This window comes from Pleurodeles waltl, chromosome 11 (assembly GCF_031143425.1).
Source record: "Pleurodeles waltl isolate 20211129_DDA chromosome 11, aPleWal1.hap1.20221129, whole genome shotgun sequence".
NCBI lineage: Eukaryota > Metazoa > Chordata > Amphibia > Caudata > Salamandridae > Pleurodeles > Pleurodeles waltl.
This window is the reverse complement of record NC_090450.1, coordinates 864,640,743-864,657,326: the sequence shown is the minus strand read 5'-3', so window position 1 is coordinate 864,657,326 and position 16,584 is coordinate 864,640,743. Positions and strand designations below refer to the sequence as shown.

At 42.4% G+C, this 16,584-nt stretch overlaps 1 protein-coding gene across 1 annotated transcript in view; it reads left to right on the top strand.

Annotated features, from left to right (window-relative positions):
• Positions 1–226: 226 nt before the first annotated feature.
• Positions 227–16,584, top strand: part of CRYBB3 (crystallin beta B3) — a 93,800-nt gene continuing 77,442 nt past the window's right edge. The window contains exons 1-2 of the mRNA XM_069214705.1: positions 227–288; positions 4,248–4,327. Of these exons, the coding sequence (XP_069070806.1) occupies positions 4,253–4,327 (75 nt within the window). The 5' untranslated portion in view covers positions 227–288; positions 4,248–4,252. The remainder of the gene's footprint in view (positions 289–4,247; positions 4,328–16,584) is intronic.

Here is a 16,584-nt window from a genome sequence, read left to right as displayed (position 1 = left end):
AGTAAATCTGGCACGGGACAATGGCTGGCAGCATTGTGAACTTGCTGATCCAAAGTCAAAAGCTAATCTGCATTGAATCGGCTGGCAGGTTGTAAGGCACGGCGGAGAAGCACTGCCATAGGATGTGCCCAGCCTGAGCTATTGATGTGAAATCTGATGGACGCAATTCAATAGACAGAGCTGCTGCCTCAGCACCCGAATAATCTGCTGCTCTTTTCAGAGTCCTCCCATAAATACCGGCGGCCTGTGTTGTGGCCACTGGCACTCCTGAAACAGTCATTGAATGAGGTAATATGGCGGCCTCGCTGCTGTGCTGGAGGTTTTTGGGTTTGTTTTTATCATAGGTTGTGTTGAGGTGGTGGGTGTGGCAGGTGGTGGAAGGCTGCTGCCTTGGTGGGTTTTATTTGATACGTTGCTTGTGGTGATCTCCCTTCACATGGCATGTGGTTTCTCAGTTCTTCGTGCACAGGTCCTGTAAGGTGTGATTGCACTGCAGTATTTTTATATTGTTGTTTTCTTATTTTCTTTTGGATATACTGTTCAGGGCAATGTGGTTTTCTCACTTCATATATAGTCCACAGACAAAGGGCTTGGGGGTTCATTTCAAAACATCCTACTAGTGTTTTAGTTGTATTTATTGTCTTTCCTTAGTTAATTTGGGCATGTTGTTAACTTTGTAATGTATCAAGATTTGAAACGTTGTGTTCAAAGCTGACTTCAGTGATGTTTAAAGCAAGAATAGCGTGTAGTAAAGCACATATAGTAAGATGCACATAAACAGTATTTGAAAAAATGTATTGATTTGTGGCTGCCAAATTAGAACCACAAGCAGCCCACAGCTTATATTCACTTCTTTGTACAATGGATCTTATAATGCAGCACTACAGTCTGACTCGTATGGGAGATGAGGCGTATGTGACTTGCATACTGAGGCTTCGAGATGGCTGCCCAATGTTGAGGAAGCAGATAGGTTTTACCTAAATTGGGCTCTAAGAAACCGCTGACACGCGGTTAAGCGCTTAACAGGTGTCCAGTGAGTGCAAAGAGAGAACTGCAGCGCTATATCCAGTATTCACTAGTGGAGACCCTGTGAATGAAACACAACCACACCATGAGCAGAAGGGTAGTGGGTCGCTGTTTTCATAGGTTTTGATTCTCTGAGCTGTTTTCACCTGAGCTATTGACAGTGTCAGCTCATGGAAAAGGTACAGCAGATTCGGTAGTTGCAGTTACTTTTGTAATCTACTAATCGATGGCAATCGTCAGTTTATGGAAGAGGTACCACAGATTCAGTTATTGGAGTTACTTTTGTAATGAACTATTCGATTGCAGGTGTCACTTTATGTGAAACAATTAATTGCTAATGTCTGTTTATGTGAGAAAAGTAGTGTAGATTCAGGCATTCAAGTTACTTTTGTAATCAAACAATTGTTTGCTAATGTCAGTTTATGTGGGAGAAGTACTGTAGATTCAGGCATTTGAATTACCTTTGTAATCAACTAATCGATTGCCAATGTCAGCATATACGGAAGAGTACTCCAGATTCCTACATTGGAGCTACTAATCGATTGGCAATAATATTTCATGAAACAGGTAACAGAGTCTGACATTGGAATTACTTGTATAATCAAATCTTCGATTGAAAATGACAGTTGATGGAGAACGTTAAAGTTGTTGGGAATACCTCGACCTTGGAATATAATTTTAGCAACCCTTGTTGGGTGTGTTTTGTTAATCTTATGTAATGGTTCATGTGGTAGGAAACTTGCGAGCTTTTTTTTCTAAAACCCACTTATCGCATAACAATATGTGCACACTGAGCTTACGCTGGAACCAGAGAAGTGTCTAAAGTCTCAGGTTGGGCTCTTCATGGACACTCTCTTTCATAGGTGCACTGTGGACATTTAGAGAGATTAAAGGCATGATTTCAAAAGAGCTGGAAACGGAGATTCCTTTGTATTCTGGAGGAAATATCAATTTTAGAAGAAATTAGCCTCCACCCCAGGGGTGATATGGTGGCCGAATTTCCACCAGTGGGTTCTCCACCAAGCTTAGCACTTCCACAGAGGCTAGACGGTTTGTATTCACCGCCCTTCTTTAGAGCAGCCCAAAGATTTGAACTCATATAGCTTTTGGTGCCATGCATTTTAAGGTCAGCTTCTGAGTTCATGCGTTAGAGAATTTGCATTGAGAAGAACATAAATATATTTGTTTACGTATTAAATAAATGGTGAGTCACAAAAGTATAATGTGTAGGCATACAGAGAATAGATCAATATGTTGACGAGCTGCTTACATATTGGTATTTCCTTATAGGTAGGCAAAAGAAAAGCTAAACAATGAGTTTACAAAATTAGGTTTCTTCTTAGTTTCACTCTATTGTGTAGCGTTCGTCATTGGTTAACTAGCAGGCTGCATAGCTTCTTTTCCAACCGAGACCGGTGTTAGAAAACATTGAAGCCCATATTTATACTTTTTAGCACCGAAGCGCAAACTTACAAAATATAATTGTATTTTGTAAGTTTACGCCGCTTTTGCGTCAAAACATGACGCAAATGCAGCGCTAAAAAAGTATAAATATGGGCGTGAGTATTTTTTTGCTCTTGGCTCTTAAGCTTCAGTTGTTCTGCAGAGGAGAGGTGCATAAAGAAACTTGAGTAGACCCCTTGAAATACATGTGTTTACCCAGGCACACATTCATAAAATAACAGGATCAGGCAGAGAATGCTCTTTTTTTTGTAAATACAGCCAGTGCAGGACAAATATAGCAGATGGCTGAGGGGTCATCCACTAGATGGAAGCCCAGAAAGTCACTCGTGCTTGAGAACTCCACCCCGCCCCCCACGGACCAGGGACATTTTAAGGATTTTAGGGGGGCCGTGGCCAGACATACTTTGGGAGGGAGGGGATATTCGGATCAGCTTTGGATTTATGATACAGTTTCAGCCTTTTCGTCCCCTCTTTGTCACTAACACTGCACAGGCAGAATAGCCCACATTCTAAATGTGTTCCCATTTAATATTTGGGGATAGTGTGTGTTTTCAATATTGAAACACAGCAGCAGACTAACTGCCACTCCTCATCTGTGAGGTCCTGTTTTGATCTAAAAGGAATTATTTATGGATGTTGCATGGTGGAGGAAAACATAAACACAATATTTCTCTGCAAAATGTCTGCACTAGTCTCCCACACATTACCTGTATTAAAAATAAAGGTCAGTGGTATTTAAAATAATCTATGTTTAAAAAATCTTTCAAGTTTCTTTTTTGTGGTGTGATGTAATCCAGTTTAGTCTGAGAGGAAGAGTTTATCCACCCTGGCAGCGACTGAGCCGAGGCGCTCATAGAACTGCAGTTAATGATATCCAGGATTCACAGCTAATTCGACTATTAAATGAGTATCCTCTAAGTGAATGGGCAGACAGAGTATATGTATCCTGTTTCCACTGAATTACAGGTCACTGTGACTGGGTCCCCAAAGCTCCCTTTATCTGCACCTGCCTCCAGCATTGACGGCCCCCACAGGCTGTCTGCAAAATCAGAAGCATGCACTTCGAAGGGGTGAGGGACTTTCATGAAAAATGTATATAAGAAAAAATACATTGAAATAATCACCTTGTTCAGTTTTCTGAACTGATGTGATGCTTATAGCCCTACAAACAGAGAAAATGAAAATCGTCTTTCTGTATTTTTGATTCCTTTAAATTCAATGCTTAATTTGTAAATAAAAAGGTGCCGGTGCCCAAAGCCATCCTCTTAAACATGCGGCAGCTGCAATTAAATGTTTGAACACGGAATACTGAGGCGGCGTAATCCTGAAGCCATTTCGGGCCTCTTCAATCCATATAAAGCCACTCCCTGCGCTTCAGCCCACTCTTGCAGGTTTCTTCTTTCTCCCTTTGTGACGCTTGTGACGCTTTTTCGTTTTTCCGTCATCGGTCTTTCCCATATGTGTTTTTTGCTCGCAGCAAATGCCTGAGGAAGAAGAATAAGCCCCGGCCCTCAAAAATGAGTGCCGGTGCTCAGCACCGGAAACAACAAGCACAAATTAAGCACTGTTTATATTTGATCTGGTATTTTTATACGCCCTGATGAAAATTCAATGACGTACGGCACCGCGGGCCTGTTAGATTATAATGTACTGAGAGTATTGTACAGACGCTAACGTCATCAAGGCGGACCGAGCGCTCGGAGAAAGAATGGTACCTGGTGTTCTAACATTCTTCCATTTTGGATTATTTTTTTTAGGTAAGATGACCGAACCACACACCGCCCCCGAGCAGATGGCAGCAGGAAAAAGCCACGGAGGAATAGGAGGAAATTACAAGGTACTATGCACACAACACGCAGTGGCAAAGTCACTGTTTGAACTATGGGGTCTGTGTGATTATTACATAAACGCCTTCAATCCCATTCGATATTTCGTACTCCCATCTGCTATCAGTAATGCGGACAGCCTAAGACATGCGTTTATATGCTTGCGGGCCTTTTTGTGCTCTACGGAGCGCATCATCTGAAAATGACGACCAAAGGGGGAAAAGTGCACATTGCCATATGCTCCCTTCAGAGTTCACTTGACATTGTATCTCCAGCAAACGCAGAGATGACAACAAGGCATACCGTGACCGGGCAAATGTGCAGTCAAAACAAAGCAAACCCTTGGCTATCACGGCGGCGCACTGAGCAATCCTGATCTGCCTCTGCCCATAAAGGCCTGGATGGGTTTGTGCACTGCTGCATTATATTATGTGCGGGCATTTTAAAAATTGTGGTTAATGTGCAGGCCAAGGTTTGCGTAAGCAGAGTGGGTGGGTATTGTCCTTCCATGTTTTTATCTGGTGAGTTGCGTAGGTTTCCCAAGGTCATCAGCAAATGCATACATTTTTGCAGCATTCCAGCCGCTGCTCCACTTTCATACGTCCCACAGAAGGGAAGCCTGATAGCTTGCCTGCACTTTAAGTGCATTTATCCATTGGCGTGTTTCTTTAAAGCACAAATGCCATCCACACAGGGTGTGCGGTGTTAGGACAACACGTGTAAATGTTGTGATGACAAGCTCAGCTAAGATCTAGTTCATGATAAAGGACAGAAAAACGTTCTCGTTTTTTCATTAATCAAGCTGATGTTCAGTGAGTCTAAGATGAAGGTAAAGGTTGTCCGTGATATTGAAGAGAACTGCGAGGTGCAATCGGGGTCTAGATATTAAAAAGCAGGCATGCAATTGAGGCCCTTATTGTCGTGGATGGACCGCGATCCAGGCCAAGCTTTGCACGAAAGATGGCTCACCTTTATAATACGCAAGATGGGCCATGCATAAAACCTTGACTCTGATCAGCTTTCTGACCAGAAGACAAGGTGAGGTCAGAGGTTGGGATGTGATGCGAGTCCTTTCGCTTTGGCCAAGAAGGAGACTGGCGGCTGTGTTTTGAATAATCTGAACTCTCTGAAGAATTTGTTGGGGCATTTCCCATAACAGAGAGTTACAGTAGTCCTGCTTAGCCCTGGTGGTCGACTGGGTCATTGTTTTCTAGACGAAGAAGGTAAGATTGGAAGAACATTTCTCAGCACTTTTAATAAACACAACACGAAGAGGCAATTTCATTTACAAGCTCCTGGAATCAAAAAGTCAGTGTCCAATAGGACTCCAAGACTACAAGCCCTACTAATAGGGTTTTGTGGAACTCTAAGATCACACAGTTACCACGTCTCTGGAAAGAAGGCTGGATTGCTGCACTCAAAATACGTTCTGTCTTTTATTGGAGTTTATCCATCCAAGGAGACTGATCTGAGGCACTCTTAGAACTGCGGCAGATGATGTGCTGCACTCTCTCTTAATTCAACTGTTAACCGGGTATCGGCCAGGTTCCTCACCATGAGCTTGGCCGGTAAAATTGTGTGGTAACACCTGGGTCGACATTATCGTTGCTGGGCCATTACCACCCCATTTACACGTTTGAGGTCGGAATGGAGAATAACAAGCAGATTCTAGAATTACCAGTCTATTTACCCCAGTTTCCCAAAAAACATGCCCTTATCCACACACATTTTCCACCTCCTTTTGGCAGGTAGAAATGTGAGTGAACACAAAGGCGAGGCTACTGGGTGGAATCCACACTCGGTAAAATTTGGGATTTTGAGGTTTGACAATTCCACATAAAAGCTGCAGAATTACAATTTCGCATACCTCGCAGTGAGGGCCTAAGTGTTTGCCTGGCTCTACTCCCATACAATGGTTGGTAAACAAAGGTTACAGAACAAAGGTCTGGAGGCTTGCCACGCAGACCAGTGCCCATGGAATGCGCGCGCAGACCTCAGAAACAAAGCCTTGGCAGCCAAGAACCGTGAGTCAGTGGGATCGGCAGGAAGTCACAAGTGGGAGCTCCATTCCTAGGGTTTATTTAACATCAGAGCGGCCAGCAGGCATTGTTTAGAGCGGAAGTTTGATTACATCTCTGTTGTTGCCAGGTTTCCTTAATATGTCGAGAGTTTATGTGGAACTAGAGTTTATGTTGAGCGCGCCGTGCTGTGAATGAGACTCTCTATTTCAGCTCTACAGCATGCAACAAGGAAAGTGATAATTAGCCCATGGAGTGGGGCAGTGAGACAGCAGTAGCTTGCATGCATTGGGACCTGGATCAAGCATGGAAAATACCCCCTTTGACTGCTATTCTGGTGATAAAATACACCTATTATCATGGTTCAGTGGGCCCCTCTGGGCCCAGGTGCCACTGCACCTGCTGCACCAATGTTAGCTATTCCAGGACAATGAGCTGGTGTCAAACATTTAGTCTGACGTCCTAAGTTTGAAACAAGGCTAGGATGCAAGCATCTGTTCATCTTCATGAGGACGATAAATTGGTTAATGGTAGCACATGTTATTTATAGTACTTTGAAACAGCGGGCCTGATTCACAAAGGTACATTTACACTTTTTTGAAAGTTTACTACTTTTTGGGTTTCACAAGGTGTGCGGAGTTTACGACTCTGCAGTCCCTACAGGGAGTGCAGAATTATTAGGCAAATGAGTATTTTGACCACATCATCCTCTTTATGCATGTTGTCTTACTCCAAGCTGCATAGGCTCGAAAGCCTACTACCAATTAAGCATATTAGGTGATGTGCATCTCTGTAATGAGAAGGGGTGTGGTCTAATGACATCAACACCCTATATCAGGTGTGCATAATTATTAGGCAACTTCCTTTCCTTTGGCAAAATGGGTCAAAAGAAGGACTTGACAGGCTCAGAAAAGTCAAAAATAGTGAGATATCTTGCAGAGGGATGCAGCACTCTTAAAATTGCAAAGCTTCTGAAGCGTGATCATCGAACAATCAAGCGTTTCATTCAAAATAGTCAACAGGGTCGCAAGAAGCGTGTGGAAAAACCAAGGCGCAAAATAACTGCCCATGAACTGAGAAAAGTCAAGCGTGCAGCTGCCACGATGCCACTTGCCACCAGTTTGGCCATATTTCAGAGCTGCAACATCACTGGAGTGCCCAAAAGCACAAGGTGTGCAATACTCAGAGACATGGCCAAGGTAAGAAAGGCTGAAAGACGACCACCACTGAACAAGACACACAAGCTGAAACGTCAAGACTGGGTCAAGAAATATCTCAAGACTGATTTTTCTAAGGTTTTATGGACTGATGAAATGAGAGTGAGTCTTGATGGGCCAGATGGATGGGCCCGTGGCTGGATTGCTAAAGGGCAGAGAGCTCCAGTCCGACTCAGACGCCAGCAAGGTGGAGGTGGAGTACTGGTTTGGGCTGGTATCATCAAAGATGAGCTTGTGGGGCCTTTTCGGGTTGAGGATGGAGTCAAGCTCAACTCCCAGTCCTACTGCCAGTTCCTGGAAGACACCTTCTTCAAGCAGTGGTACAGGAAGAAGTCTGCATCCTTCAAGAAAAACATGATTTTCATGCAGGGCAATGCTCCATCACACGCGTCCAAGTACTCCACAGCGTGGCTGGCAAGAAAGGGTATAAAAGAAGGAAATCTAATGAAATGGCCTCCTTGTTCACCTGATCTGATCCCCATTGAGAACCTGTGGTCCATCATCAAATGTGAGATTTACAAGGAGGGAAAACAGTACACCTCTCTGAACAGTGTCTGGGAGGCTGTGGTTGCTGCTGCACGCATTGTTGATGGTGAACAGATCAAAACACTGACAGAATCCATGGATGGCAGGCTTTTGAGTGTCCTTGCAAAGAAAGGTGGCTATATTGGTCACTGATTTGTTTTTGTTTTGTTTTTGAATGTCAGAAATGTATATTTGTGAATGTTGAGATGTTATATTGGTTTCACTGGTAATAATAAATAATTGAAATGGGTATATACTTTTTTTTTGTTAAGTTGCCTAATAATTATGCACAGTAATAGTCACCTGCACACACAGATATCCCCCTAACATAGCTAAAACTAAAAACAAACTAAAAACTACTTCCAAAAATATTCAGCTTTGATATTAATGAGTATTTTGGGTTCATTGAGAACATGGTTGTTGTTCAATAATAAAATTAATCCTCAAAAATACAACTTGCCTAATAATTCTGCACTCCCTGTATACTTAAGCATGTGGAGAACTCCCTAAACCTATGTGTTGGGGCTGAGAACTTCACACACATAAATAAGTAAAGGGAGTTGTAAAACTCCGCACGTAGTTTGAGAATTGCATTTTGTAGTACATTTTTAGAACTAAAAAGTATACTACAAAGTACCGTTTTTGTGAATCGGGCCCACAGATACTAAACACTACATAAAACAACTTATTATCACTTTGTTATGGATGGCTTTCAAAGAGAGCCTCTATTGTTTACATCAATTTCCGACTCTAACTCACTGTTATAGTAACAGTTGATAACAACATTCGTAACCCACTGTTCCAACGTCATAAGGGCCTTCCAGGTCAATGTGACAGGACTTTCCGAGAGCCTGTCAGTGCAGCACTGCTTGTCTGCTTTGACTGAAAACAAAACAGCACAGCTGCAGGAGCTGGGAAGGAAGGCAGGGAGGGTGGTGGGGGTTGGTTAAGGATAGCAGGTAAGATATTTATTTTTCACATTTGGGGCAGGGAAGAGAGGGCATGTTATGTTTACCCCCAATTAATCAATTGCTCCTGTGCATCATTTGAAAGCAGGGGAAGATGATTTGATCTTGGGGGCCATACATACCATAACATTGTAGATGGTTATAAAATAAATCACAGTGATGTTTTCCACCTAGTAGTGACATCATAGACAACATGATATTTGAACTTCTTGTGTATTTGATGTTGCTCATAACCCCCTGGTGGCAAATATTGCCATAAATCATTGTTACACACAATTCTCCATATAATTCATAGTATTATATTAGACAGCACACTTTATTTAGGTGCATTCCTGTTCCTATACTTCCAGCAATACAACAGATATACTGCTAGAGGCAGGACTTTTTCAAAGAGAAAGATCCTTTTCTTAGACTGGATAGCACTCTATCCACGATGGTCAGCAGTGAAATATCTAGGAAGTCAGCCATGGGTGTGCATGGTCCTGCTGGATTTTCAATTCCTTGATAATATAATCCTTGCCAATGCCAAAACTTTTTTTTTTTTTTTTGTAGCAATTCTTGACTGCTTTTTCTATGCCAATCAGCAATCACAGAATCAGTACAATACGTCAAAGAAACAAGGAAATTAATGTACAAAAAGGTCAAGACGAACACATACCATTGTTTCAATATAAAATGAAGAGAAATAGATAGGAGAGAGAGTATAATAGATGGAGAAAATAACAGATGAGGTTTAGAAAGAAGGATTAAGGTGGTTAAGGTTGGGTGTGGAGACGGAACAGGGTAGGGGTTCGATCAAATAAGGGAAGAGGAGCAACAGCATTTGGAGTCCCACAAACTGGTCAAGTATAGGTATGGAGATGGATGAGAGGACTCATACATCTAGGATAACCTCTAACTTATCCCACCCTTTCCACCTGTCCACTGGTTGTCAGGCACATAATGGCATAGTGGCAAACACAGTGGGTGTTTACAATTTGAATGTTTAAGCAGAGAGAAAAGTACAGTTATTTGTGCAGGGTGTATTGGGACATATTATGCCAAAGGTAGAAAAGCAGAGAACTATAGAGAGATATGAAGGAATGGGTAGTGAGCAAACAACTCTGCTACTTCAGCAATAGTTAGTGAGCACAGGAAAGGTCCTAACATTTCTCAAACTAGACCACCTGGCCATCGATCCTTTATATAAGTAATTCATGTCCTGCCATGATCAGCATTTCTCTCATCCAGTCTTTGTAAGATGTTAAATCCATGGATTTCCACTTTTATAAAGTGTGATGTTTCGCTACAAGAGATGTTGTGAATCCTTGCCTCAAGTGGTTTGTCACAATAACTGCTGACTTTTCTGCTTCTTTTTTCCCTGATCCAGAGTTTTTAGTGCAGGGTCTACAGTTCTGACCCCTGTCTGGCATATGGACTAATTGGTCCACCTGGGCCTTCACTGCTTCCAGTTGGTTTTCTCTCCAACTGATCTGGAACGCAGCAGTATCAAAGAGTATGAATTTTATTTCCAATGCAGTGTTTACTGTACTGTCTTGTACTGACATTGTCAATGAGTTATTAGAGTTGAGGTTCATCAGGAGTATCCTCATGAGAGTTACAGTCATCATCCTAGAAGGCGCATGTAATGACTAGAACAGGTCTTCTCCATCTATGTTCTCAAGATCTGAAACAATATGCCCATCAGCACTAACACAAACCCGGCTCCATTTTAGACAAGAGCTGAAGAACACTACATCATAAGCTTGAAACAATCTACTTTCATTCTATGAAACCAGCTACTCCTCCAGTAATATATTTACTGAATCTTTGCCTGAGATAGTGTTGGCTTTCGGCTAGTTTCCCACAATACAGATGATGCATACATAGTTATAATATGGCCACCAAGCGAAAAGTGCTCAATGCGGTTCCTCTCATCTCTATTGAGGGTAGGATGCACCAATGTTTTCCCCTCAGAGGATGCCCCCACGTTGTGTCCAGTATGGCAGCCTGAAGATTCCCCCCAAAAAAGTCTGCTGCAGATGAAGGTAAGGCAAAGCAGTGAGGAGACCTTAAACTCCCAAGCTAAGCAGAACCAGAGGGCAACCAGAACTACATGAACCTCTAGTATCACAGACCAGCAACCCTCAGCTTTTAGCAAACACCATCTCTGTGTGGCAGTTCAGAGTGTTCTTCATCACTGACAGACTTCAGGTCCCACAAGGTGGACAGGCATATATACAGTTCCATTCAATCTCATTGAGATCTGACCACTGTACATTCAATAAAATGTATGAGGATAAAAATGAGCAGGTGGCATTAGCAAGTGTTGGCCATCTCCAGGATAGCTAAGGCACCCACCTCCCTACTTGCGGAATATCATTTGATAGGATCAACATGGGGTATGGTTTTGCTTAAGTTAATATGATGTGGTTGGAAAATGGGTTATTGGTAAGGGTAGGTAAGTATCTACACTTAGCAATAGGCCACTAACCGCCGCTTAGGTCCAGTTAGTTCTCAATAAATTAAACCCAGCTCAACACTTGGTAGCTTGGCAATGAGAGACAAGGCTTAACTTAGGAGTCATTTGTGTAAAGCATTTAAAAATCACAAAACAGTAAATAAGTAAAACGCAAAACACAGTAAAAATCCAACACCAATTTATAAAAATAGATTATATGTTTATCTTTACAATGACACCAAAACAAATAAAATTGGATGCGGGGAACCAGGAGATATGATTTTAAAAAAAAAGAATGCTTTTTAGCGTTTAGAAACTAATAGCGGCAAGCTGATCATCTGGTTGCACCTCTACCAGGGCAAAGTCAAAGTTTGAGGCTGACCGCAATGGAGCCCTGCTCGGCTACCGCTTGTGGGAGGCTTCGGTTAAAAGTTTACCTTCTGACTTAGTGGTTTTCTTGAAGATTTTCTTCAGCGGGACCAAGTCTCCAGTCCAATCTGACCTCCTGGAACTCTTCCTCGGATACGTGTCGCGATAGCCCTCGTGGAGATTTTTACTTTAGGATTTAGTCGTTTTTTCGAGATGAAAATCCTTTGACCAGTGCAAACCTGAATCTTGATCCGACGTCCCTGGAGCCCTCTTCGGATACACTGCCTGGGAGGCCCTGTCAACTTTTTACGTTCGGACTTAGTCACTTTTTCTGAGATTTTCTTCACCAGGACGAACCTGCAAGTCAGGCCAGGTTGCGGTTAAGGCGAGCCGGCTAGAGTTGGGCGGCGGGTCAGTCCCTTTATGGAGCTTTTTTCCAGAAGTTCTCCAAACTTCTCCAAACCTCTGGATATTCTTCCAGATGTTCCTGTGAGGTTCTTTTGAGGTCCACAGCTCACCCCAAGGTTCCAGAAGCTCTGAGATGCTCCTTGAGGGTGCGGACTACAACTCCCAGAATGTACCTGGCGCAAACTCCTTTTTGGCCACTGGACAGTGGTCAGCTGGTCAGTTTCTTCAGGAGTTGGTGCAGTGGACTCTGGTTAGCAAGTTTTCACCTGTAGCAAACAGGGAGTCCATTCTTGAACCAGTTGATGCCAGGCAAAGTCCTTCTTGTGGTGAAGCCCAAGTGTGCAGCTGGTGCAGTCCTCCAGAGTGCAGTGTCCAGGTACAGGTGAGGGGTCCAACAGGGCAGTCTTTCTTCTTCTGTAGTTCTTCCTTGTTGGAATCTGGTAGGGATCTGAGGTATGGGTGCAGGTCTGCCAGTTTTATCCTTGCTCCTGGGTGAAAAACAGGGGGTTCTGGTTCTCCAATTAGGTGCAGGGTCATTCCCCTTGTGATGACCACTTCATGGGAAGTGTGGAAAAAATCAACCCCAGGGAGCAACATTCCTCAAACATCCATCATGGCTGAGAGTGATTTTTTGGAGGTTTCATCTGGCTGAGCCCACCCAATGGTGAGGCTAAAAACCTTAAACACACCCTTCTCCTGCCCCCCCTAATCTAATCAGGGGGGCACCTAATTGTCTGGGTTTGCAGGATGTGAGGGAGGTGCTGGGTTGCTCCAAATGTCCTTCCCTACTGTTGAAGACCAGTTTGGCAGCCCTCCCCCTTCCTGCTTCCCCATCTGCTGTGGGAAGTTCTCCTCCCCCAGGCACACCTCTTTGTGTTGAGCCAGGCCACTTCACACCTCATCAAGGTAGCCTGGCCAGGCTATCAGAGGGTGGCCAATCAGAGCAAAACAACAAAAACACTGCAATGCTGAAGTTGGCAACTTTTCAGGTAAAGTTTAAAACTCTTTACCTGAACAAGTTATATTAAATCCCACAACTGGAAGTTGTGGGATTTATTATAACAATTAATTTGTACCAAACTCTTTGTATCTGTCATTTAAGGAGACTTTTACAATTAAAATAAGGTCTCCCCATTCTAGCCTATTGAGGCCATTCACTACAATGAGGGAAAAACAAATTTGGCTGTTTTACCTCACCAGGGCTTATAAAACTATTTTTATAAGGTTCCTGCTTGTAGTTACATGGCACCCAACCCTAGGGGCACATAGGGCACACCTTAGTGGTGACATATATGTAAAAATAAGGTAGTTTAACACTTTGGAACTACTTTTAATTCCAAAGTTGAATTTGCATGTTACTTTAATTTAAAGGCAGCCATCAAGGCAGGCCTGTCTTTAAAATGACATGGGCACTTCAGTAATGCACCTATGGGGCACCACCTATGCTGGGGCCCCTAAATCTACATTCCCTACCATATACTAGGGACTTATAGGTAGGTTTACTTAGCCAATTATAATTAGCCTAAGTTGCATCCTCATTTTATACAGAGCACAGGCCCTGGAACTGGTTAGCAGTACCCAGGGCACCATCAGAGTCAGGAAAACACCAGCAAAAAGTGGAAAATGGGGCAAAAAGTCAGGGGGGCTCTGCAATCAGCCCTGATTTCTCACAGATGTAAGGTCCTTCCACACCAAAAAAGCTAAACATGACCATAAGTATTATGCATGTGTACCCACCTTACCTGCCAATGGGAACTGAATAGTTTGTTATGTTTTTTTGTTGTTAGACAGTCAAGCTTGTTTGCCGATTTTTGGAATACTCTAGGAAAAAAACCTGATTTCACTAGGTTTATCTTTTTTTATTACTATTGAGGACAATACCTTCCATTAATATTTAATTATGGAAATCATATATTTGAAGAATTCCCTCTCCACTCAAATCCTACTCCAAAGGGATGCCTGTCAGGGCATAATAAGCAAGTTGAATTTTCTTTTTTTTGTCAGATGTAAATACATGTTACAGTATAGAAAGCCATTGTTTACACATCCTTCACGTTTTATAATCTTGACTGTACTAGGTATTCCTTTATAGATGAAGCTTTGACTTACAACTTCAAAATGTATTCATGCAGTACTAGGCACCCAGTAGTTTGTCCTGTACTGTAGGAAGCCTGCTAATTCTGAGGCAAATGATAAACCATTGGTCCAGCACTGATACCAACCTTGGAGGGGAGAATTTCTGCAATGGTTGAGTCAGTTGGTTGCCTAAAGTGAGTATCTCTGAATTGCCTGCTAGAGCTTGGATGCTGTTGGGAATATGAATTAGAAATGGGCACTGTAGGCTCTCTAATGCACCTTTTGTGGTCCTGACCTAATGAAGACCTGTGTTGACCATTAGCTTCTCTGTTTCCCTTTTCATCCATCATTGTCTGACAATCCTTGCCTGACTCATCCCTTCTAACTAACCATAAACCAGAAGCTGTAGCTCCTAAAAAGGAACAAGAGGAGGACCGTTCAGTGATGATTGCGAAAATTTTACATGCCTTCAGATCCTCCTAAGAGTGGTAATTAGGAAAATCTAATTTTGCAGTGGTGACTCTTGACAACTTTTGAAAATGTATTCCCCATATTACTTTCTACTTTGAATTCTGTTTCAGGCTTCTATAGAGTGAGGGACCTCAAGTGGCCCAGTCATAGATCTGAACAGCAACCTTCACCCAGGCACCTGGGCAGCCTGGGTAAGAGATTATTGGGTGGTAGGAGAAAAAAAAAGGTTCTGGCAAAGTCACTTTGAAGTTCAGCACAAGTGATGACCAGTCTAGTGCCAGTGACACAGAATGGGTATGACCCTAACCAAATGCAAGAGCTCAGGGGGTCTTCATACAACCGCAAAGTAGGATAGACAGCCTGGAGTGGAAATCCCCATCCGTGGGCAAATCTGTTGTAAGCAGACAGGAGCAGGGAAGGGAGAGAAGCAATGGGGAAACTTCCTGCTTGGAGGCAGAGTAGACGACACAGCTGGCCCTCTACAGGGCTTCGTCTATTGAGAGGCAAAATCCAAAATAATGGTAATGCGCAATAAAGGTTTTGTATGAAAAGTATAGAACCTTTAAAGCAACACAAAGAGACGATATTCCTGTATATGGCACCAATTCATTTTTAAAAACACTCAATTTAAATTCAAAAACCTCTCTGAGACACGACATTTTCCCAGCCTGATTTGTCAGAAGTTAACAACAAAGAAAGATGCTAACCTCGGAAAATGGAACATATTTGTTCTCTGTCGTAGTCACATGACATATACGAGTTTTATTGAGATTTCTAGTTTTGTTTAGGGATACGATGTTAAAAGCTGTTATTTGCTGCTGAGGTTGACAGATTATTAAAGATCAAGCAAGAAAAAAAATTGAAAAATCCCATGCCGTGTTAGAAATGGATTTCATGTGATCTAGATGGTAGCACTGAGTTTCTTATAAATATAACACTGATATAGCGAGAATTCGTAGATCTAATTTTTGAAGATTAAAGGTGTCTACTGTTTTAGTTCACATTTATATTTACTAATCGGTTTTTTGCATTTCTGATGGAATGTACATTGTTTTTGCTAAACAAGATTAGATTGTTGTTTTCATAACTGTTAGAACTTTAAAATTCACGCGCACATTTGAGTGCAGATTTGCACATGGTTTTTGTTATACAGCCACATTTGTGAATTCAAGCTAGCCCAGCGAATTCCCCCCTTTTGCCCAAGATTTTGCCATATTTGCGGGGGCAGCCCTTCACCTCTTAAATGCGTTCCTCCATTTTGCCAAACTAAACCATCGCTCTACACCAGACCTCGATATCTGGAGGGGTGGCAGAATTCCAGTTCTGTGCAATGTCTCTCCTCATTAAAAGGGTACCCACACCTATCAATGCCCACACCATCTGTTCCCCCCAACACCCTCTAGGATTTCCAAGAGAACAACTCGGCCAAGGTTCGACATTCTCATCTCAATGTCAGCAATCCACATGGCACATCCAGATTCAATAGATGCTGGTTAGTTGTAATTTACATTAGCAGTCACTTTTCTGTAATGATTTTTTACTTCCAGTCTTTCATCATCAAACTGAGCAATGGTGAATGAAAATACTTCATTGTTAATACTTAAAGATATTTTTGGTGCTTTTGTTAGCATACAATAAACGTATTGCGGTGAAGCATGGTGTAATCATGAGTTGTTGGTTTGTTTGCATGTTAATGCCTCTTTAGCTTGTTTTAAGAATACTATTTAGTGGGTTGTGTGAACGGGCGATGCCAAAATGTTTCTGAAGTCATTACAA